The sequence below is a fragment of the Pteronotus mesoamericanus genome, unplaced genomic scaffold (assembly GCF_021234165.1).
Source record: "Pteronotus mesoamericanus isolate MK-2021 breed Mesoamerican mustached bat unplaced genomic scaffold, CSHL_Meso_final contig_164, whole genome shotgun sequence".
Taxonomy (NCBI): Eukaryota; Metazoa; Chordata; class Mammalia; order Chiroptera; family Mormoopidae; genus Pteronotus; species Pteronotus mesoamericanus.
In genome coordinates, this window is record NW_026555065.1 from 22017895 (window position 1) to 22042749 (window position 24855).

At 36.0% G+C, this 24855-nt stretch overlaps 1 protein-coding gene across 3 annotated transcripts in view; it reads left to right on the top strand.

Annotated features, from left to right (window-relative positions):
- TTBK2 (tau tubulin kinase 2) overlaps positions 1-24855 on the top strand; it is a 145450-nt gene that overhangs the window by 99321 nt on the left and 21274 nt on the right. For all 3 annotated transcript variants that reach the window (XM_054565523.1, XM_054565524.1, XM_054565525.1), the window contains 3 exons: positions 11725-11882; positions 19621-19837; positions 22779-22990. In XM_054565523.1, the coding sequence (XP_054421498.1) occupies positions 11725-11882; positions 19621-19837; positions 22779-22990 (587 nt within the window). The remainder of the gene's footprint in view (positions 1-11724; positions 11883-19620; positions 19838-22778; positions 22991-24855) is intronic.

The window sequence follows — 24855 nt, forward strand, 5'->3', positions numbered from 1 at the left end:
TCATTTGGCGTAAAATTACTCTACTTTGAATGGAGTAGAATGGAATTCATTTCTGAATTTGAGTTTAATTATTGTTTTTTCAGAATTTTAAATTCCTCATTGGACAACCACTATAGTTAAAAACAACAGTAGACATCCTCCAGCAACAAGCAAAAAACATACCAGTATTTAGTGTGAGTGCTTCCCCAGCTACATCAACGGGCAAATAATATGTCTCCAACTTTGCATATTCTAAGCTAAGACCAAAGCGAATATATTTTATAATCATAATGTTTAATGATGCTGTTTTATGAAGTCATTTCACTTTGAATGTCTATTTTATTAAATCTTTTACAAATCATAGTTTCTTGCTAGAGAAAATTATCTTAAGTTGTGCACAGCCAATACCTCATCCAGTAGCCTGCTGCTGCTCACTCTGACAGCAGATGTAGACCTAGAGAAAAGAGCTGTTTTGTTCTCTACCAGGAATCTTTTATGCATGTCTCAATTAGAAAAAAGGCTGCCACTTGCTTTTGGAAAATGCTATGGTGTTTTGGGAAATTACATCCAACAAGTTTATCAATAAATACAGGGTGGGTCAAAACTAGGTTTATAGTTGTTTGTATGGAAAATAATATAATAATTAATGGATAATACAGGAATAAACTCTTGTTTCACATACAACTGTAAACCTCCTGTTGCCCCACCCTGTACTATTACATGCTTTGTACTATAAATACTATTTTATGTCTATTAAATTAAAGGTGACAATATTAGAATTATATTCAAGATTAAAGAAGATATTTTATTATACATACTGTTTGTATTAGATTCTGAAAGAGCATAGCAATTATAAGAGACAAAAAGGTGCTGGGCCATGAATCTCTTTATGTAATAGAATTGCATAGATCTCTACACATACACACAGGAGTACATATAAAACTGGTAAAATTTAATAAGCTCTATGGATTGTACCAATGTCATTTTCCCGGTTTTGACATTGTACTCTAGTTATTTAAGAGTTACCATTGGTGCAAACTGGGTGAAGGGGACTTTTCTATAAAGTACTTTACACTTCCCTATGACTCTTTAATTATAGTTGATCCTTGAACAACATGGGTGTGAACTCTCAGGTCCACTCATAAGTGGTTAGGAGTCAGCATACGTAGAGGGCCGACTTAAGTAATACATGTATTTTCGACTGTGCAGGTGGTCATGACCCCTAACCCTGAGTTGTTGAAGGGTTTACAGTATTTCAAATTAAAAATGAAAAAAGTGATAGGCCAACAATTTCAGAAATGTAGGCAGTGATTTTAAAAGTGTGGCTACCATATAATTTAAATAAATCCTTTAAAGGTGTTTTAAGATAAAGGAAAACATCTCTGAGGGCTGCCTAGGAAAATCATTATCAACCTTAACGTCCACTACAGGACTCCACCTGTAGTTGTCACTGTTAATGGAAAACTAATATAGCAGCATCATTGGATAAAGAAGAGCTCCTGGTTCCTTCACACATTATTGTCACACATAGCAATATCACAGTAACAATACCTGGGCAGTACTATAATCCCTGTGTTATGGAGACCTAGTAGCCTGGGAAAACTAGTGGTGCTAGAAGTGATTATCTGAACCCATTTCTGACTCATTCAAAAAGGCCCAAGCTCTTTCCAGGTTGCCATCTGCTTTCCTTGAGAGGTGCCCACAAATACAACAGGCACTGTAAAGTAAATACTAATATGACTGGTTAAAAGTACAATGAAAGAACTAAAAAATTATCTGAAGAATTATCTGAAATTGTTGTTAATAGGATCAAATGATTCTTACATAAGAACACATAAATATCTTTATTGGAGTGTTCAGATTATGTTAAGCATTGTTTAGCAAGTTGAGAAGACTAACAAAACCCCTAAATATACACACCATTGGTGATCCTGAAACTAAAATGTGTATATCAGTCAGTTTATACACTGCCACAAAATTGCTAAAATCAGAGGATATGATAGAGAAGACATCTAAAGTCAACCCGTCTTGCTTTGAGGGACTTAAAGCTGTTTTATATATGGGCTTTTTGTGAAGCAAATACAAGTCTGAGCTAGAGACTGAAAAGGAGGAACCTCCCATAAAATAGAAGGTCAGGGAAGGTCTTTTTCTAAAGCTGTCATTAAGGCAAGCCCTAAAAAGTGAGACTCTATTGGCCCCATGAAAAGCAAAAATAAGAGGAAGAATGTTATAAGCAGAAAGAATGTGTATTACAGGCTCTGACTCAAGAAAGAAATGAAAGGAAGACAAGTGGCCAAGAGAGGGTAGAGAGTGATTTGAGATAAAAATTGGAAACAAATGCTGTGACTAGCTAATCCATGTTCTTGTAGTCCTGGTTAAGGAATTTGGATTTTATTCTGTGTAGCAGGAAGCCTTGGAAATCTGACAAAACAGAAGCACTGTGATCCAATTTGTGTTTTAAGAGGATTATTTTTGCAGTTGTGTGCATTCAAATGAGGCAGAGGAGAAGTAGAGACTGTTTAGGGAGATATTGAGAAAGGCTGAGATATGCCTTGGAAAGAAAGAACTATAAAAGAAAATCAATGTTAACATTACAGAGATTTATTTTTGGGTCACAAAAAAGTCAGAGACTCTCTCCTGGGCAGCTCTCAAGTGGTAACTTGAACATCCAGGCTCCATCCATATTTTGATACTGCTCTCTATAAAACAGAGCCTTTACAGTCATCAGAAAGGGGAAGAGTGGGTGTGGATGATTGCTTAGGGGTTTTCTGACATATACCCCTGTGGCCAGAACCCACTCACACTTGCCCAATTCTAATTGCAAGGGGGGCTGGGAGATAGAGTCTCCCCTTTGGGCAGGAACAATGATGATCTTGACTTGGATATAAGCAGTAGAGATGGAGAGAAGTGGATGAATTCTTGCTCTACCCCCTCTTTAATTTTCTCCTTTTGTTTCCCATTGTGCTAATGTGATTCAGCTGTATTGTATCCTCGATACAGTCAAATGGGACTACCAACGTTTCTCCCAGCATGCCCTGCCTGGAATGCCTGTGTTTCATAAGTCTGCTTGTGTTGTGAAATGGAAAGCCCTGAGCCAGGGCTTTACACATTTATTTCAGTTTTCTCAAGAAATTATCACAGTACTATAGGCATTTAATAAAACTTTGTCAAATTGAATTCAGTGTGCTTAATCTGATTGTTGCTTCTATTGAATGCAAACTCTCTGAAGACAGTTTGTTCACCTTTACATTCCTAGCACCCAGGACAGTAGGTATTCAATGTATGTGTGAATCAACAAATGGGCATTTGATATAACTATAGAACAAGTAGAGTCACAGAACCTCCTTGTTTACTTGACTCACTTGAATTCAGCTGTATATGCAGGAGATAGACAATTTTTAATGGGTCTGCGTTTTTGCCTACCCTTTGGCTCAGTTAGCCATGCCCTAGGATGAGGATGATGGTGATTCTGCTATTCCCTTGGTCTTTCCCTCATTGACAGCAGCCCAGTCATCTAGAATCAGGCTGCACTGAGCGTGATTCTAATACTTAAAAGGAAAGTAATTTGGGGGGTATAATATAATCCTCAAATGCGACCAGCTAATTTCATTCACATTGATTTCAAGAAAGAAAAGTCTTTGCCAATGCTGGAGGAAAAACTAGCTAGGTTGCACCTAGTGCAACTACTGTTCTGTACTTTATGGCCATTATAACAGACTCTCCAGGATAATTTCAACTGTATGCTGTTATTGCCTTGCCTGCTAACTAGCTTTATCTTCTATAGAGGAAATAGCACTGCACTTATAAGACCTGTTTCATTTGTTGTTTTGCCTTACACCATTTGTAGGACGTTTCTTGTCTGTGAAATGGTTACAAAACAAAACAAAACAAAAAACATACCCTACAATGTTGTTGAGATTTTTATAATTGTGGGAATGTTTTGTAAATTGTGAGGCATTATGTAAACCTAAATGGTATGACATGTACCTCAGTAAACTGTATTTGCTTATAATTATCTCACTTTTCTTCATTCTTGTGTTCTACTCAACATTAGAAGTTAATAGAACTTCTATTTTCATTATGGTGCTTTATTCTGTTAAGGCAAAGAGGACATGTTGCTTACCTTCTCAATTAACCTAATTAGGAGGCATTGAGAAGCTTAGTACAATGCCAGTTTACCTTGCAAGCTGGCAGCAGATTAAAGAGGACATTGGTATCAGGCAGCGCTGTCGACTGAACAACCATGCTGCCTCACATTGCCTCAGGTCCCCTGGAGTGGCTGGCCAGGGGCACTCCTGAGTTCTCCTCCATGTCTTTGTATAGATACGTGTGGTGAAAACAGCTAAAACTCTGGGCTTCTTAACTCATTCTCGTTATTTGATCTCATTTTCTGGTTCTGTTCTCCAAATGGTAGGTGCAAAACAATTTTTCTCTCCTCTACCACTGCTGCTAAAAAGCATTGGCAGAGGAGAGAAATTTAGAACATGTTCATTTCTTTTCCTATAATGCACCTATTTATCACTGAAGTGAGTCAGTTTTTTTTGCAGTAAATAATCTATCAATGAATCAGCCAAGCCAGCATTCCCATTGCACTCTGCTGGTAAGTGCTTTATTGATCCACTAATTTACCATTTATTAACTGAGAATTCAGGTATCAGGATTCTTAATGAGTCCTCAGTATCACATTACAAATAATTCTTGTCTTTGCAAAGACTGGACTTAGTCTGCCTTCTCTTTGAAAAGACAAACTGGAATTTCATGGGAAAGTAAATATCATAAAGCTATTGATTGCTTTTGTGCTAAGGATTAGAGAAGGGAGAGTTGGTACTTCCCTAAGACTATGTCTGTGTCAGATGACTGATTACTCTAAAGAATAAGGATATTTCAGGTGGTGGGAGCTAGCACCAGGCGTTTCTGTGGGGTACACATGCTTACATATACAGTTAATTTATTTAATTGTATTTTTGATGGTTAAATTTCTTCTCATTATTAAAAGTAATACATAGTCATTATAAAAATTTGGAAATTACAGAAAAGTAGGAAATCCAAATTATTAAAATCTCATCATCCTGACATATAGTACCTGATTTTTATATTTTTTTGTGTCTTAAATAATTTGCTTTAGAAAAATAATTTTATTGTGTATCCCATTAGAATTGGGATTAAGAAAACAGACTACCTTATATTCATAAATACAAGTACAAGGGAAATTGACAGAGATAATCCACAACAGTAGCAAAAAAAAAGTAATATTGCATTGTTGCCTGTCCAGGCTTTCCTCAGGTTTTCCCTCCTCTTTTTTCCCTTTCCCTCTAAAGTCTTCTTTCCCAACCTCCTCCCCTTTTATTCATTCAAAGAAGATACATCTTCCTCATAATGTTACGCTTTTAGAGTTTCTCACACTAGTTCACCAGTCTCTCCTATTTCAACAGAGTATGAGCATGTTTCTCAGGAGGTCTGGGAACAGTCTTCAAAATTCAGCCACAAATTCAAAATTTCATTGCATTCTCCTGATTTATTTTAAAGGTTCATATGAATTTTGCTTTATAACTTTGTATTTATTGTGTTATAAAAAATATGTTAAGTGTCTTCCCCCTGAGTAAAATTCTTCAGGAAGCTGTGCCACATTTATCAGATGACTTTAAACCCTCTCTGGCATTTGGCTGCATACCCTGGGGATACCTGTTACCCTAATTTGAGAAACCTGGATTCTTTAGATGAGTTTGTATTTTTAAGAATATATTATTAAATAAAAGAAATAAATGAGTCAGGCATATATTATATTCCCAGTGATTCTTAGTGGAGAGGCATGGGGCATGCCTTCCTAGAGGGGAGGGGCGGTGTCAAAATCATCTGGAAAGTTTTTTAAGATTTTGCTCTGCCACCTTTTCAGTTTGAGAATTACTGCCACAGTAAGCTCTTGTTCTGATTGGAAAGTGCTTTGTTTCTCAATTATATTGGGATAAAAAAAAGAGGAGGGCCATAAGTGTGTGTGTGCGTGTGTATTTATATATATTTTTATATATATTTATAAGGTGGCTAATTTATATTGTTCTCTAATCTATTTGAATAACTGAATGGGAGGGAATTTTTTTTATTGTTTTATTATTTATTTTAGCCAATGAATTCAGTGCCCCTAACCCCCTACCCCAGCAAAGAGTCCTTGATTTGTCCTGTTTCTATATGTAAAAGATTAGGATTTATAGCCACCCTGGTCCTGAATTAGAAAATTATTTTTCTACATTAGAAATGCTTTTTTTTTTTACTTTTATTGTTGACACAATTATAGATGTCACCATCCCCCCCTTCTTTGTCCATCTTTACCCCGCCCCTGCCTCCCCTTTCCTCTGGCCATCACCACACTGTGGCCCATGGGTTATGCATATATATTCTTTGGCTAATCCTTTCACCTTCTGTCATTCAGTTTATTTTGTTCATTAGATTCCACCTATAAATGAGATCATATGGCATTTGTCTTTCTTTGACTGGTTTATTACACTTAGCATAATAATAATCTCCAGGTCGATCCATGCTGTTGCAGAAGGTAAGATTTCCTTCTTTTTTTATAGCTGTGTAGTATTCTGTTGTGTAAATGTACCACAGCTTTTTTATCCACTCATCTACTGATAGATACTTGGGCTGTTCCCACATTTTGGCGATTGTAAATAGTACTACTCTGAACATAAGGGTACGTATATTCTTTCAAATTGGTGTTTCAGGATTTTTAGGATATATTCCTAGAATAGAACCACTGGATAAAAAGGCAGTTCCATTTATAATTTTTTGAGCAAATTCCATATTATTTTCCACAGTGGCTGCACCAATCTGCATTCCCATCAGAAGTACACTAGGATTCCCTTTTTTCCACATCCTTGCCAGCACTTGTTGTCTGTTGATTTATTAATGATAGCCATTCTGACAGCTGTGAGATGTTATCTCATTGTGGTTTTAATTTGCATCTCTCTAATGGTTAGTGATGTTGAGCATCTTTCCATATGTCTGTTGGTCATCTCTATGTCCTCTTAGGAAAAGTATGTAGTCAGGTCTTTTGCCCACTTTTTAATTGGATTGTTTGTCTTTCTGGTGTTCTTTATACATTTTGGAAAGTAACCCCTTATCAGATGTATCATTGGCAAATATGTTCTCTCATACAGTGCATTCTATTTTCATTTTGTTGATGGTTTCTTTTGCTGTGCAGAGCTTTTTAGTTTGATGTAGTCCCATTCGTTGTTGTTTTTTTTTCCTTTTGTTTTCATTGCTCTCAAAGACGTAGCAGCAAAAATATTGCTACGAGAGATAGCTGAGATTTTATTGCCTGTGTTTTCTCCTAGGATTGTTATGGTTTTGCAACTCAAGTTTTTATCCATATTGAGTTTATTCTTGTATATGGTATAAGTTGGTGGTCGTGTATTTTTTTTAAATATGTATCTGTCCAGTTTTACCAGTACCATTTATTGAAGAGACTGTCTTTACTCCATTGTAAGCTCTTGCCTCCTTTGTCAAATATTGACCATATAGGCATGGGTTGATTTCTGGGCTTTCTGTTCTGTTCCATTGATCTATATGCCTGATCTTACACCAGTACCAGTCTGTTTTAATTACAATGGCTTTTTAATGTAGTTTGATATCAGATATCGTGATCCCTCCTACTTTGTTCTTTCTCAAGATTGCTGAGGTTATTCAGAGTCTTTTTTGGTTCCATATAAATTTTTGGAATATTTATTCTAGATCTGTGAAATATGCTGTTGATATTTTAATAGGAATTGCATTAAATCTATAGATTGCTTTGGGTAGTGTGGACATTTTAATGATGTTAATTCTTTCAGTCCATGAACTTCCACTTGTATCTTCCACAGTTTCTTCTTCAGTGTCCAGTAGTTTTCTGAGTACAGGTCTTTTACCTACCTCCTTGGTTAAATTTATTTCTAGGTACTTGTTGTTGTTGCAGTAGTAAATGGGACTGTTTTCTTAGTTTCTCTTTCTGATAGTTTTTTATTTGTGTATATAAATGCTACTGATTTCTGAATATTAATTTTGTGTCCTGCTATTAATATTTTGCCAAATTTGTTTATTAGATCTAGTAGCCATTTGGTGGAGTCTTTAAGGTTATTTTTTTGTACAATGTAATGTCATCTGTGAATAATGACAGTTTTACTTCTTCTTTTCCAGTTTTGATGCCTTCTGTTTCTTTTTCTTGTCTGATTGCTGTGGCTAGAACTTTCAGAAATGCTTTGTTCTTTAAAGTCTGCAGAGCTATATCTAATATGACTATTTAGTGCCTCAGTGCTTTTAATATTCCTTTTTTTGTCTTTTATTATGTACTTTCTCTACTTTTGCCTCCTACTGGTCTTTAGTGTCAGACTGAGGCCCATTGGCATACACTACTTTCTTATTTGAAGCCAATGGCATACACTATATTTTCTAAGACATATAATACTATGAAAAGTATAAGAAAATAACTCCATGATAAGAGGACATCTGGCATAAAAACTGTTTAGGATTATCCCTATTACAGCCAAGTTTATGCAGAGCATTTAGCAGTAGCAGTCTAAGTACGCACATAGCAAGGCAATTGTTGTCTCGTGACTAGGAACTTCACCTTTCAGGAAGCATACATCTCGCTCTGGGAGGACCTATGAGAACCTCGATTTCCAGAGTCAGGAGAGAGGTCAAAGATCAGCCACTTCAATTCCTATATGCTGAGTCTCAATCTGTCTTCCTCCTCCTTTGTGTTTTCTATAGCCCTCTACCTCTGACAATTTGGGAAAGTCTAAGCTATAGCATAGGTAAATTAATAACAATGCCCTGGCTGGTGTGGCTTAGTGGGTTGAGTGCCAGCCTGTGAACCAAAAGGTCACTGGTTTGATTCCCAGTCAGGGTACATGCCTGGAATGTGGGCCAGGTCCTCAGTTGAGGGCATGTGAGAGGCAATTGATCAATTGATCAATGTATCTCTTACACATCGATGTTTCTCTCCCTCTCTTTCTCCCTCCCTTTCCCCCTCTCTAAAAATAAATAAAATATTTTTCAAAATAAATTAACAACAAAAATATGACCAAAATAAAAATTGTCAGGTTTTATAATTATGTCTTTTCCAGTTCCTTTTATCTTTTTAGTTTCCTTTTGTACATTTATTATTTTTTTTCTTTGGGACTAAATTAAAGCTAGGGTTTTATGAACCTTTCAGTAAATATCATTAGAAATAAACATTTATCCTTGAAATGTTTTTAGAGTAACTGTGGGTTCTGTGCCCACAATTCCAACATGGAATATTTTGGTTTGTTTTTCCATACCACCAAGCAGTTCTTTGATATCAACTGGATATCCTACAATTCAAATCACCTCTGACACTCTCTACCCAGAGGTAGATAGTATTTGATTCCACAGGTTAAGGACTCAGCCCTACAAGACTGTTCTCCACTTCAGATGCCAGTTTTAAGTCCTGGTTGTCACCTGGCCTTCTGATTGGCTGGCTATAAGTCAGAGGTTCCCACAACTCCCTCCTTGGGTTCAATTAATTTTCTAGAACAGTTCTAGGACTCAGGAAACCAACTTTGTCACTAGATTACTGGTTTATTACAAAGGATATAACTCAGGAACACCAGATGGACAGGATGCATAAGGGGAGGTATGGGGAAAGGCTACAGAACTTCCATGCCCTCTCTAAGGGCACCACTCTGTCAGCACTACCTCATGTTTACTAACCCAGGAGCTCTCAGAACCCTGTCATTTTGAGGTTTTGTAGAGGCTTCATTACATAGGTATGATGATTATATCATTGACCATTGGTGATTGATTCAACCTCTCTCCCTCTTTTCCCTTCTCTGGAAGCCAGAGAGGTGAGACCGTAATTGTGTTTTATAACTATGTCTTTTCCAATTCCCTCGAATCACACAGTGGGTTCTTCTGGTGATGAACTCTTATCTTTTGGTGCTTTCCAAAAGTCACCTCATTAACATATAAACCAAGTTGTATAGGAAGGAGGCTTGTTAAGAATAATAAGACACTCATTTCACTTTCATGGCCCTGAAGTAATTTCAGGAACTGAGGACCAGACCAAACGTTAGAACAAAATATCCTCTCATTTCTTTTATCTCTTAGGAAATTCCAATGGTTTTGGAAGCCAAAATCCAGGAACTGTGGACAAAGACCAAATATATATATGAGGAATATATTTTGATCATTTGAATTTCCAATATATATATCTTTCAGATACCAATATTATACTCACATATAAGGCATTGTATTAGATATAATAATGACCTATTAGAGTGTGGGTGAAAGAGAGACAAATCAATTAAGTAACCAGAAATAGTAATAAACTTATAATTGATAGCATTTGACTCTTTTCTTGTTGAGACTGTTCTTTAGGCATCTAGAACACCACACACTTGGTTTTCCTACCTCTCTGGTCACTCCGTGCTTTCCATTGCTGAGTCCTTTTCTTCTTTTCATCTAAATATTGGAGTGTCCTAGGCCTTAGCTCTTGGGCCTCTTTGCTGCCTACTTGCCTTGGGTTATATCGTTCATCCTATGGCTTTATGTACTACCGATTAATATCTATATGCTGGTGACTGTCAATTTGTATCCTTATTCCTTCCTAAACTACATAAAATTTTCAGTATTACTATCCTCAAACTCACTACTTTTCGTCTTAGTAAAGGGCGCCGCCATTTACCCAGTGGCTCAGGACGGAGATGTAAATTATACTTTATTCTTGTTTTACCTTAATAGTTTTATCAGCAAGTTTTGTTGGCTGTATACATTATATCCACATCCCACCACTTTTTATCACCACCACTGTTACCATTTTGGTTCAACTTCAGTAACCTCCTAACTGATCATCTGTTCGTAGCACCTTCATCCCCTCCGTTGTTTATGGCATCTATTCTCCACTTAATAGGCAGAGTAATCTTTTTAAAGTCTAAAACAGACCTTCTCAAAATCCTTCAAAAAGGAAGCGCTGATTTTAGGTCTGGGGTGGGAAATGTACAAGATAAATCTCTGGGGATAAGATAGCAGAGTAAGAGAAATGATGAGGAGAGAATGAGGCCCTAATCATAAAATTGAAAATGGTGCATACTGTCAGAAACAGTAAAGAAGGGTCTTTATGAGTTTTTTTTCCAAGATCACATCACTTTTGGAATTTAAAGGCAAAAATAACTGAATTTATATATACTATCAAATAATAGGGCAGATATTTTTTTGATAATTGTGTGTACACATACACATACACAGTTTAAGAATTTTTCAGACTCACAAAAAAATTGGAAAAAAGCACAGTGAACTTCTGTATATCCTGTAATGTAGACATACCAGCTATTAACACGGGTCACTTAAGTGGAACCACATAAAAATTACCCCTTTTGACCAAAAAAAAAAAAAAAAAAAGTCACAAAGATGGTTGAAACTGAAAACACACATATACATACAACATATATTACCTGTTGCTAAACCATCTGAAAGTAGGCTTTATACATAATACTTCATTATATATCTTCCAAGAACAAAGACACTCCTCTGTGTCACTACAAACCAGTTGAGGCACTGGTTTGTAGTGAAGAAAAATTAATATTAATCAGTATCGTCATCCACATATAGTTCTCATTCAAATTCCCTTCTTTGTATCATCAGGTTAAAAAAAACCTACAAAACTAATTTTTTAGGCTGGGGTACTTTCTTTTAAAGAATAAAGTGACTTTGTTTACTGTTGGCTTACTCTAGTTTTTTTTCTTTGTGGTTTAGCTTCTTACATCCGTGTTTGACAACAGCATCAAAACCTTTGGAGTAACTGAGAGTGACCCGTTTGACTGGGAGAAGACCGGAACTGATGGCTCCCTAACAACCACCACTACTTCTACCACCCCTCAGTTGCACACCCGCTTGACCCCTGCGGCAATCGGGTATGTCCTCAGCAGCCCACTTAGCAGTCTTTCCTGGATACATTATATTAGCAAAAATTTTTTCATCCAGATTCCCTCAGATGACCAAATGCCACGATATAGGTGAAAGCTTTTGGATTTTCTTGAATTAACATTGCTGTCATATATGCCTTTGTTCAGGTTTACTTTTCTTAGAAAGTGCTTATAGATCATACTGAGATGGGAGCTTAGAGCTGTGTGCCTTGTTGATGTCAGATTTACAGTGGGTTTTCTCATCTTCAAAATGAGAAGCATTTGTTGCATATACTTCTAAAGAATATAGGGGATCCTGGACAGAATGAGCCACAATTGTACGTAGTTATACTGTGCTTAAGTTTGGTGGGAACAAAACATGTAACTTGTTTCTCTTAAGAGAGTGATTTAATTTTCAGTGTATTAGGCACACGTTATGGTGAAATTCCATCTTCCTGGGTTTTTGTTTTGTTTTCTCTACATGCATAAATAGTTGCTTTTGGGGAGGCGGGTTATCTTTTATCCTGACCCATTTTTTGTTTTTTTACCTGCTTTGGTTACTTTAAACTGTTTGGTTTTTAAAAAAATAAATAGGAAAAATCCTCATACAATGTGAGCTCATTGAAACATTTTATCACTAATCCATTGCTTTGATTTTATATTGAAAGATAGGATCACTGAGCTTATTCATCAGAAAAGCTTATATGGACTCATATAACTGAACATGTTATCCTTGATTAGCTAGTCTAAGAGTTCTTAAATGTGAGACACTGACTAGCTACATCAGAATAACCACAGATATTTATTTAAAATATCTTTTCATAGGACTCACCCCAGACCTACTGAGTCAGAATCTAGGGATGTGGCACAGAAGTCCATATGTATCATATATTTCTCATCCTTATCTGAGTTTGGGACTCCCAGCCACCCCATTTTATAAATGAGGAAATAATCCTCACATTGAGTGAATCATCCAACTTTAGATGCATACTAGTTACAGAGCTTGAGCTGTCTAGAAATTTTGATTCTTATTTTGGTGCCTTGTCCTCCTCCTCCTTTAATTGTTGTTAGAAATAGATAAGCTCCAACTTGTGAAAATCAGATAATAGGACTTCAAGATAGCTGAAGTCAATGAAGACAGTGTAAGTTCCCATCTTCCAGTGTTTTCTCCTAAAATAAGATAGTATAACACAAAAGAAAAAATAAAACTACACCAAAGCCATGTCCTTAGCATAAATTGAAGGCCAAGGATGACCAAACTTCAAAATAACTAACTAAAAAGAGAAAAAACAAAACATCAAGTCCTTTTGTGATCTCTCTTACGGTCCTTCCTCACCCAACCCTGCCACAAGGTTTTATAAAGGCAAATCAGTAAAAACCATGAGGAAGAGGAGAATTAGCAATGGGACTTAAAGTTGATCTAAAACCAACACCAGAAAGACTACATCCATCCAAAAAACAAAAATACTAAAAAATGTCCAAGTAGATCAGATTATGAACTAAAGGAAATACAAATACGCATGATTCAAAACACATAGCTTCTGGGAAAGAAAAAAGACAAAAAGAAGAGAGAAGTGCCCTTTATCAGTTGAGTTGTAAAGGACAAAATGTGTATTTATTTTAGTTCAATCAGGAGAGAGAAACTACATAGTAACTTGAGCGAGGAAAGATGATACAAAACATCATTGCCTATAACACGGAATGGGAGTAATGTGGGATTGACTAGTAATAAGTAGAAGGAAGTGTATAGAATTCAGGAATAGCAAATACAAAGTGCAGCTCCTACTCCGAGGGCTGAGAGTAAGCATCCAAAACAAAGAGTTCTCCAAATTGGACCCCAGGTCTGAGGTACTGATCTTGTTGAAGAGCGTTTGTCCGTCCTTCGTTGGATGGCAGGGAAGTTGATCTGATGCCACACTGGTAAAATTTGCTGAAAGTCTGCCCTCTGGAACTTGGTGAAAATCTGCCCTCTGGGGTACCAGAGAAAGCTATTTACTGGGGGTGTCTCACCAGACACACACTGTACAAAATTTCTGGGTAGTGGGGATTGGCCAGGAAAGCAGTTGATTGCTGCTATGTGAGACAGACCCTGAAGGTGCTGTGATGCATCTTCACTGGGGAAAGTCACACATGCTGGAGAAGCTTACCAAACTATTCACTGGAACCCAAAGCAGAGCACTTTTCTCCTATTGTTTGTTCCCAGTGCACTCTACTGACAAAGCTCCAGTGCCAGCTGGCAAAGGGAAATATTTAAACGGCTTAGATCTACTTTCACAGAACAGCAAAAAGGATGACTTTGGAGCTGAAAGGCAATAAGAATAATTGCAGAGGAGCAACAGGAGAAAAAAACAATTAACTACATACAAAAAATGAGAACTATAAAATCGGTGGACGCTTATCTCCCCTGAACACAAAAACAAATAAAAATCCACCTAAGTGTTTGGACTTTGCTATTCTGACTTAAGTGGACACTAATTAAACTATGAGTCTTGTAAAGTACTACAATAACACAAACATGAACAAGAAGATATTTTAAATTCCATAAAGTATTACAGTAAAAAAATCAGAAAAGAAAACCTAATACATATAGAGATTTTCTCTAAAAAAAACATGAAGAAAACTATAAAAAAATAAACAAAAACCAACAACAACAAAAAAGAAAACTGTAAGACAAAATCCAAAATGGACTTAAATATGCTTATTCATATGAAGATACGGATAATAACCTTAAATGAGAAATTTAAAAACTAAGAAACAGGAACCACTCCTTACCCCCAGGATGGGTGAAGAAGGTGAAACGGATTAGTAAATTGCCAGTTATTAAAAAAAAGTCATAAAGATGTAAAGTACAGCATAGGGAGTAAGTCAATAATATTGTAATAACTATATGGTGTCAGATGGGTAATAGAATTATTGGGGGGGGTCACTTTGTAAGGTATGTAAATGTCTAATCACTGTGTTGTATACCTGAAACTAATACAATATTGTATGTTAACTGTAATTGAAAAATTTAAAAACATTTTTTAAAAGAAAGAAATAGACCACAAATAGCAGGGGTAGGGGCAGGGAGAAAAAAAGGAAAAGGAAAACGGGAGGAAATGAAATGAGAATTGATTGAAGTCAGGAAAGAAATGAAAGAAAAAGGTATCTCAGAATTAAATAAAATACAGAGTACACAAAGGAGAGTAGATGCAAATGAATAATAAAGGAAGGACATTGAATAAAATCAGGGGAAAAGCTTCAAGAGAAAAAAAATAGATATCATTTAAAAGGACTAGAGAAAAAGTAGTGCGAATGGGAGGCAGACAGAGAAGGACTAGGATTTCTATTGTTAGAATTCCTGAAGAAGAAAAACAAAGCAATACCAGTTAAAACTGAGAAACTTGTTAGCAAAAGGTTAAATAGGAAAACAGGGCCTAAGAGCATTTAAAAAGGTATGTCCATAGGTGACTGCTAGAACAAAAAGGCAGACCTTCCAAAATGCCATAAGAAAATTGATAAAGTGCAAATATAACAAAATATACATAATTATAAAATACTATGACAGAGGTGAGGCCAAATATATCAGTCATAACAATAAATGTACATAGATTTACCTTATTAAAGAAAAAGATTTTCAGTTTGGTTTCTGTAGCTGTAATTAAGCTACTATAAGTGACACACCTAAAACAAACAGTGTTTTAGAAAGGGATGGAAAAAGATACACCAGGAAAAAATGGAAACAGTAAGAAGAGAATAATGATCCTGATGTCTGACAATGTAGAATTCAAGACCAAGACCAAAAAGCATAAAAAGTTGTAAAGATGAAAGGGTACTTTTTAATGCTAAGTGTCAAAGTTCACAAGAGGGACACAGTTTTTATTAATATTTAGTCACCAGAATTACAAGTCATTTTTAGGAAGCAACAACTATAGGAGATACAAGGAGGCATAGACAGAAACACACTAGTAATTGGAGATTTTAATATACAGCTAACTCAGTTCAAACATATCAAGTGAACAAAAAATAAGAAATAGAAGACAAACAACATGATTAATAAGGTAGATCCTATGTATATTTTTCAAATTACCCTGATGATAGAGATTGCAAACATCTGCACAAGTACCCCAGGAACTTTCACAAAAATTCATCAGTTATTAAGGCCTGGCCAGGTAGCTCACTTGGTAAGAGCATCATCCCAATACACCAAGGTTACAAGTTTGATCTCTGGTCAGGGCACATACAAGAATCAACCAATGCATGCATAAATAAGTGGAACAATAAATTGATGTTTCTTTCCCCCTTCTTCTCTCTAAAGTCAGTGAATTAAAAAATTGATCAGTTACTAAACCATTTAGAAAAAAATATCAGTTCCATAATAAAACAGAAATATTTACACTATCTGATCACACTGCAATAGAACTAGAAATTACTAACAAAAATGTCAATGGCCCTTCCACCTGGAAACTTAAAAACCTATTAAACTATTCTTGTGTGAAAGGGAAAATACAAACTGGAGTTATAGGGAAAATAATGATAATTAGTATACTACATCTATAGGATGTATATTATCTATGGGATACATTTAAAGCCAATATCAGAGGAAAATTGATGATATTAAACAAGGAGGTACATAATGTCAGTGCATCTTATTACTGATAACGTTGATAATCTGGTTAAGGTCTCAGTAGCCAGATTTCTGCACTATAAAGTTACTGTTTTTCTCTTTGTAAGTAATAAATATTTTGTGGGAAGATACTTTCAAACTATCCATGATATTTTTCATGAATTTTTTTTCATGATATTTTTGCCCACCAATTTATCCATCTGTGAATCTTGCCTGCACAGTAGTAGGCCCACGCTGCTTCCCTCACAGGTGTTGTGTGACAGGCTATCCCCATGAGCAAGCAAGGAGGTGGAGGCTGGCCAGAAGGCTGAGTAGGAACTTACTGCCTGGGCATTTAACTTGGTCTAGTTTTTCCTGTCAGGGCCCTAGCATGGTATTTACAAGTTGAAGGACCTTTGAAAAGGGAAACTGAAAATTGTATAATACATATTAGCCCACAGCTTAAAGATTGCATGGAATTTATACTAGCTGAACTGGGGGGAGAAAAAAAAAGAATTAGGCCCACAAGTCTACCATTTTCTATCTGGTCCTTTAAGAAAAAGTTTGCTGACCTCTGAATTCTGTTTATAAATGGTATGGGAGAATAGCTGGAAAGCCTTAGAGAATCAGTGTTAAAAAGAAAAATAAATGATAATGTATGTCCCACAACTCTAAATTTCTTAGTAGGAGAAAGTAAGTTCAGAAGGTAGGAGGATGCTTTAGATCAGGAGTCAGCAAACGTTATCCGTAAAGGACCAGATAAATATTTGTGGGCCCTGCTGTCTCTGTCTCCATTATCGCTGCTATTGCAGTGCTAAAGCAGCCATAGGCGGAAACGATTGCGTGTGACCATGTGCCATAACACTGTATTAACAAGAAATAGGTGAATAGGCCAGATTTGGCTCACAAGTCCTACTTCGCCAGGCCCTGACTTAGATTATGGGGAAGGAACTACAAAAAGGATGTCCATTCTTACTAGTTTTCTAGTTCTCCCATACACCTCCTTACTTTTTTCCCTAATCTGCTTCTATAATTTATACCTTGCCTGCAAACACAGACTATGTGCTAAAAATGCACCCACGTGTCCTTTCATACTCATTCTTATTCCTTAACATAACTTATCTGGAAAGGAATTCTTTCTGTATCTCAAATCCAGATTTAGATCAGAGTTTTAGGAAAAAATAATGTAAGGAGTAAAAATGGGAGAATAAACGCAGAGAGGAACCTGAGATAGGTGGAAGACAGCGCGTGTGCTAAAGATGCAAGAATTCCTTGAAGTGTGTGGTGTGGTATACTGAAGTGCAAGAGATACAAGGGCAACTAAGATAGAGTAAAAATAGAAGCTGTTTCATAGGTGGAGGTATGGTTTGTCTCCTGAGGAATGGAAGAAGAAAATGCCAAGGAACTAGGGTAGTTGTGAAGAAACAGATTAGTTGCTAGGCATGAGGAAAAAGGATTGGAAGAACACTGAATGATTAAAATGGAGGAAAATGTGGGACTAGTAGACTGACCTTTCTGAACTCAAATATTTATCCTTTTGCCAGTTCCTCTCCTCAGGAATAGAAGGAATTCTTTCTATAAACATTTGGACTACTATGTAACACACATATGTTAGTGTCCATTGTAATTCCTTGCATCAATAAATAAAGAATTGATACCTGAAAAATCTTCTAATAGCCAATTTATTTCTGAACTTTTATAATAAATCCTTTCATTTGAACTAGTTTAGGCCAAACTACCATTTAAAAATGTTCTTATAAGGTACTGCTTTACAAAGGCTTTAAATTTTTTTTTTCCCCTGGGAGCCATGATCAGTACTTTTCTAGATTATTTACCTCTAACCTATTGATAAAGAGGTTCATCTTCTAGCATTGACCTTGGTAGGGAGAGGTGGTGTAGGGAAGGTCATCAAATCAGGGGAAACAAATCCCTGAAAATGACTGATCTGTGTTCTCACAGCATGATATATTTATGACACTTAGGCCAGGGTGTACCTGTTAAGAGTGGAGTGGTTCACTGAGAAGATGCCTATTTTATCACTCATAATAATTGTATCAGTATAATCCACTGAAGGTTGGTTTTTCTACTTTTAAACATTCCAGCCCTGGCTGGTGTGGCTCAGTGGATTGAGTGCTGGCCTGCAAACCAAAGGGTCAGTAGTTCGAGTCCCAGTCAGGGCACATGCAGGCCAGGTCCCCATTGGGGGGCACATTAGAGGCAACCACACATTGATGTTTTTCTTCCTCTCTTTCTCCCCCCCTTCCCCTCTTTCTAAAAATAAATAAATAAAATCTTTAAAAAGAAAAGTCCAGGCCTCTTCTAAGAAAAAGTCTCATTTTGTGCTAATATTGCATTCAGTCAGCAATATTCCAAAAAATTGAGTATAGTGTAGAGTTATGGAACATTAGAGCTGGCATATAGAACATTAGAGGGACCTGATCACTTAGTGAGTGATAACAGAACTAGGAAAGCCCCTCATGGGCCAGAAGTCTAAGAGAGAGATGACCAACCATGGTAATAGGACATGAGTTACTTTGAAAGAAATATATAGACAGAGTTCCAGTTTATATTTTCTGTATTGTTCCTGGTCAGTTCATGCAAAATGTATGAACTGTGCAATTGCAAATTTTCTAATTTCCTTTAGAAGGCAAGAATTTCCCCTAGGGTCTTACATGGAGTAGGTACTTAGTAAGAACTCTGTAAATGAAAAAACAAATGCACATTTCACACTATTAAAAAATATAACTTATAATACCTGCTTATATCATTATGATTCTTAACATATTCCTATTTATAGTTTTTGTTATCCTCTAAGAAAATGGGTAAAGAACAGAAAATACAAAAATTGACAAAGACTTGTTGGACAATAGACCAAGTGTTTCTAACTTTTTAAGTAATTGTTAAATCAGTGAGTTAATGTGTTAGTATTTTTATTTTTAAATCAGGTTGAAAATTCTGTTGATCAAAATGTAGAAGTTTTATTTTGTAAAACAAAATAAATAAAACAACCTGTTTCCAAGGTTTTTGGTTTTGTTTTGTTTTAGTCTCTTAATGATAGACTTCATTGTTTAATTCTAGAAACAAAATGTAAAATAGTCTCATGTAATTTTCGATTCTGGTGTTTTTAAGTTCTACCTTTTCTTCATTTCCCCTCATTTTTAGAATTGCCAATGCCACTCCCATCCCAGGGGACTTGCTTCGAGAAAATACAGATGAAGTGTTTCCAGATGAACAGCTTAGTGATGGGGAGAATGGAATTCCTGTTGGTATGTCACCAGATAAATTGCCTGGATCTCTGGGACACCCTCGTCCCCAGGAGAAGGATGTCTGGGAAGAGATGGATGCCAACAGGAACAAGATAAAGCTTGGAATTTGTAAGGTGTGTATTTCTTGCATCATAAGTGGTAACTGTCTCTGTGTTTATTATTTCAAAGTATAATGATTCTCAATTTTGAATGAGAAGTGACAGAACATTATATTGCTAGTTATTTCTATATTTGTAATTGCAATATTTTAGCTAATTTTGTCCACAACATTGAAGTATGGACACCAAACATTAATCTTCATCTTGTATTTTCTTGAAAAGATAAAGATATTTAAAAAAAATAACCAGACATTGAAACGAAAAGATTTCTGTAGGGCAGAAGTTAATAGTCTTTCTGAATAATGTGACAAGATCCTGGGCTTCTTTGGTATGGATCAAGGGAGCTCTGAGGACCCATTTGGAAAACTGTCTCAAATGGAGGGGGAGAAGTGAGAGTTGGAAATGGGAAGCATCAAACCAATGGTTTATAAGTTGACGAAGTGGATGTTGAACAAATGACATGAGTTTTTCTTCATTAGGATTGCAAGCAGGTTCACCTGTAAGTATGGGGGGAGAGAATAGATTTCTGAATTAAATGATTAATTTTTAGTAATCTTGGGGCAGATTTTCCCTAAATTTCTCTCTGATCTTACTGTTCCTTTTTTCCATTTTCATAGAAGATCAAATGAAGATAAATGGTATGAAGGGACAAGAAATTAGAAATGAGTTAGTTTTTGTGCTTCCTATGTGTTTATGAGGTGTTGCAAAGGAGGTTAAGTTTATAGGTGTGTAAAATGAGACTTTGGGCTCATAACCTGTTAATATGATTGATGGAAAGTTGGCTAGTCATGTTGTATGAATGGGGAATATATCTTGAAAAGAATCACTTCTGAGGAACTTTTGGCCCATCTTTGGACAATATATACTACATTATTAAACTATATAATTTCAAAAATTAACAGTATATACTCAGTCATGGTAGTCATTTGCAGAAGCATTCTGTGCATAGACGTGATAAGATGCATTGTGGTCCGGCTACTAAAAAAGCAGTATTCAGACTAATAGTACTTAGGACTAAGTAGTGAAAAAGTTGTCAGAAGGTCAGTGTCAGATTTTTGGAATGTCAAATGTGGCTGGCTGTATGGTACCAGGAGCAAACTATTGGTATGGTAAAAAAAAAAAAAAAAAAAAAAAAAAAAAGCCTCTAGTTGCAAGCCCTTATGGGAGTCTGTGTATGTGAGAGAGTGAAATAGCACTTGGCATAGATCTTAATTATTTACTTTTCTTTCCCCATTATCACTATTTAATCTCTGTTAATTCTCTTCTATTTTTTAATTCCTTTTAAAAAAGGTATTCAGATTATAAGTGTTGTTCTTTCATACAAGTAATGTTTACATGATTTTTTTTTTAATGTTTACCATTTTCTTGCAATTTTGGAATTCCTGGACTCATCTTTTTTCCTGAAATATTTCCTTTAAAGGTTCTTTTAGTTGAGGTCATTTGGTAAAGGACTATTTCAATTTTCACTTAGCAGTAAATGTATTTATTCAGCCTCATTCTTTAAAGATAGTTTATGCTAGATTCAAAGTTTTTGATCAGCAGCTATTCTTCCTCTTGCTTCATCTATTGGTATCAAAAGTCTGCTGTTTTTCTAATTTTTTTCCTTTGTTGTTGATCATTCCACCTATCCATCTTCCGCAACTACTTTTCTCCTTGCCTTCAGCGTTCTGCATTTTAATTACAATTATGTTTAGGCATATATTTTCTTCTGTTTATCCTGTTTAGGATATCTTATATTTTCTGAACCTTTGATTCATTTTTTTTAAATCAGTTCTAGGAGATACACAGCCATTTTCTAGATAAATATTGCCACCTCTTCATTCTTTCTGTTCTGTCTTTCTGGGATTCCAATTAAACATCTACTATGCCTTTCTATTCTATCTGTCATATCTCTTAATATCTTTTTTCATATTTTTCTCACCTTGCTGTGCGTCATTCTAGGTAATTTTTCTGTGTTTTCTAATACATTAATAACTTTGGCCTTTATGGCTAATTTGTTTAACTTGTTAATTGAACATTTAATATTAAATTCATCAGTTAATTCCAGATAATTCTTTGTTGATCTTTGTGATAATGACCATTTATTTAAACATTTTATGCATAGCTGTTCTGTATTCTGTATTAGAGCAAGTTTGATAGCTGGAGTTTTGGGGAACTTTACATTTAAAAAAATGATCACGTCTCCTGACCCTTAATCATGGTAGCATGCTTCTCATGTGTTTGACCATCTTTAATGTTTTACTCTTTAATTAATAATCTATAGACTTAAATTGGGGGAGCGGAGAAACCTTCTTCAAAGAAGAATGTCTTTTGCTTCTGCTCTTAGCCAAAAGTATACCCCCTCTTTAATACCAGTTGGGCATCTTCTTGAGAGTCTTTACTCAAAAAAGATGTTCCAACTTCCCTCCCTCATCCCCCTACTGGTGTAAGTCTTAATTTCCCTGATAATTGCACTGCTGTAGGCATCTGTACTTAGGTAGTCCCACCCTTCTGCACTGCCTATGCTCAGCCACCTCCTGCTCTATACAGCTTCTCGTTGTTGTTTGCGTTTTAGGGAGGGAATGCAGCAAGGGATATTGAGGCTTGGCAACCTCTCCTACCACCTGTGAAACCACTTGTCTCAGAGAGAATGTCCTTTCCAAGTTTTAGTTTAGTGGATTGAGTCCGGGAAGCTTCTAATTAGACATCATACGAAAAGCAAAGATTGTTAAACGTTTTTAGGCTGTTTATCTTTGTACCAAAAATATAAAAATTAAAATAATACTGAAACTGAGAACAAGTTAATAAAACTCACTTAATAAAGGGTTAATAGACAAGTGTGTAAACTAGCCAAAATGTCCCAATCTTCTAGGAACACATCACAATCATTTGCTTATATTTTATTGAAAGACTCATGATTACCACCACGTATAGTAACTGGAATGTTTTTCATGGTTTTCTTTTATATTTTGCGTAGGCTGCTACTGAAGAGGAGAATAGCCATGGTCAAGCAAATGGTATTCTAAATGCTCCAAGCCTTGGTTCACCGATTCGTGTCCGCTCAGAGATTACTCAGCCAGACAGAGATGTCCCGTTGATGCGAAAGTTACGTTCTATCCACAGTTTTGAGTTGGAAAAACGTCTGACACTGGAGCCAAAGCCAGACACTGACAAGTTTCTTGAGACCTGGTATAAAATCGTTTATCCTCTTTTTTTTTAAAGTTACTGAGATGTTATTTTAAATTTTTATTTATTTATTTCTAATGTGTAAAGTCTTTCAAGTAAGAAGTTCTTGTAGCACTGATTGGATTAAGCTCTCATCTTCATCCATGTTTTTAATTTTCATCCTGATCTTTGATGGGAATTGTCTCCTAATATTGTTACAAGTTCAATAACATAGCCTTTGGCTTTGGAAGCTGAGCAGTGGGAGCTGGTAACTTCATAATGCTAGATATAAGTCAGATGAACATTTTGAAGTGATTTTGTTTGTAAGGAAATTGCTTTTATTTGGAATGGAGAAGGTGCAATGTAGAGTTGGAGAAGGCATTAAGCAGGAAGTAGTACCTGAAAGAGATAAAAAAGTAAATTTATACACAGTGACAGGCGAGTCAACTCATTTTAATGAAGGCCTTCTATGAATAAGTGTTGTAGGAAAAATGGACATGAGTAAGTTTATCATTCTACCTAGAAAGGAAAGACAGAACTTTAGCAAGCTCACAGTCTACTTTGAGAGAAGGGAAAGTAGAACTTAGAGAGTCATACACTGGTAATAATTGCAGTTCATGGCTTTGAGGCCATTATCCTCAAATTTTTAAAAATAATTTGGGACATATTTATAAATTATAGGCGACTTCAATAATATTAAGACCTAAGTGACTTCAATAATAGTCACACTCTTCAGTGTATGTCCTCGGTGGCTACTATTTGCAGTGTATTATTAGGTTAAAAGGACCGTGTATTTGACATGGTAGTTACTATGTTCAAAGGCAGTTCAGCCACTCTGTCCTAGTTCAGTCTGGCTTCCATTTTAAATAGTCCTTCATATATGTGTATTCTTATGATAGTGATAATCACATGTTAATTCGATCTCACAGCTTTGTGATGTAAGCATGTGTCTATATGTTAGTGTGATCAAAAGGATGGACTAGGGTTGGAGAAGTATTTAAACATTTTGAGTTGTGGCAAAGATTGGGAATAAATATAAAGGTACAATAGGGATAAAAACTTAGTTTGGTAAAGAATTAGTCAAACAAAAGAATGGAACTTTTTAAAAAGAGAGTCCATGCTAAGGGAAGAGCTAAAAAATAAAACAGAGTTAAGAATAGAAGTAATCCAAGAAAATAAACTCAAGCTAGAACCTAGAATGAATAGGGAATTGAAGCACCTATTTACAAACTTAAGGAAAGGGAAAAGTGTATTGCATAAACTACTTCCCTACAGTTCTCAGAAGCCAGTGCAGCCAAATACCACCAGGCACACTGTGTTGCCTGCCCCTCGAGCAGTAGAAAGATTTGTGTATACAGTGTCAACTGCCTCTTAATCCAACAAAGCAATATATATCCTGAAGCTTTCCCAATACCACCCTTACCACCGCCACCACTATATATGGAGTTTCAGGTGCTTAGTGGGCTGGGTGTGGTTGAGCATAGAGAGCACTTTCCCTGCTTCAGAACCTGCCTTTGGAGGAGTGCAATTGAATGACTATACATTTACATACATCTCTAGAGAAAAACAAATGAGGAAAGTATTCTCCTTATGTACACTAGCTTATTTATTTCCTTTTATAGGGATTCTGATGAGGCAAAAGCCGCTTGAGTAAGTTATTCTCAGTTCCTCAGAGCAGAGAGCAAAGGGCAGTGTGATTGAATTGACAAATCAAAGATGAAATAGATCATACAAGTCAACCCAATTAGGCTTCTCTCCTGCCCTGCAGCAGGAGGGACATCTTCCTCCTATGGGTTCCAACTTCCAAAACAAGATTATGACGAGTAGAGAAAAGGATTATCAAGCTGTGAAACTTTCCTAATGCTTTATCCATATTTTTCTTCTCTGAT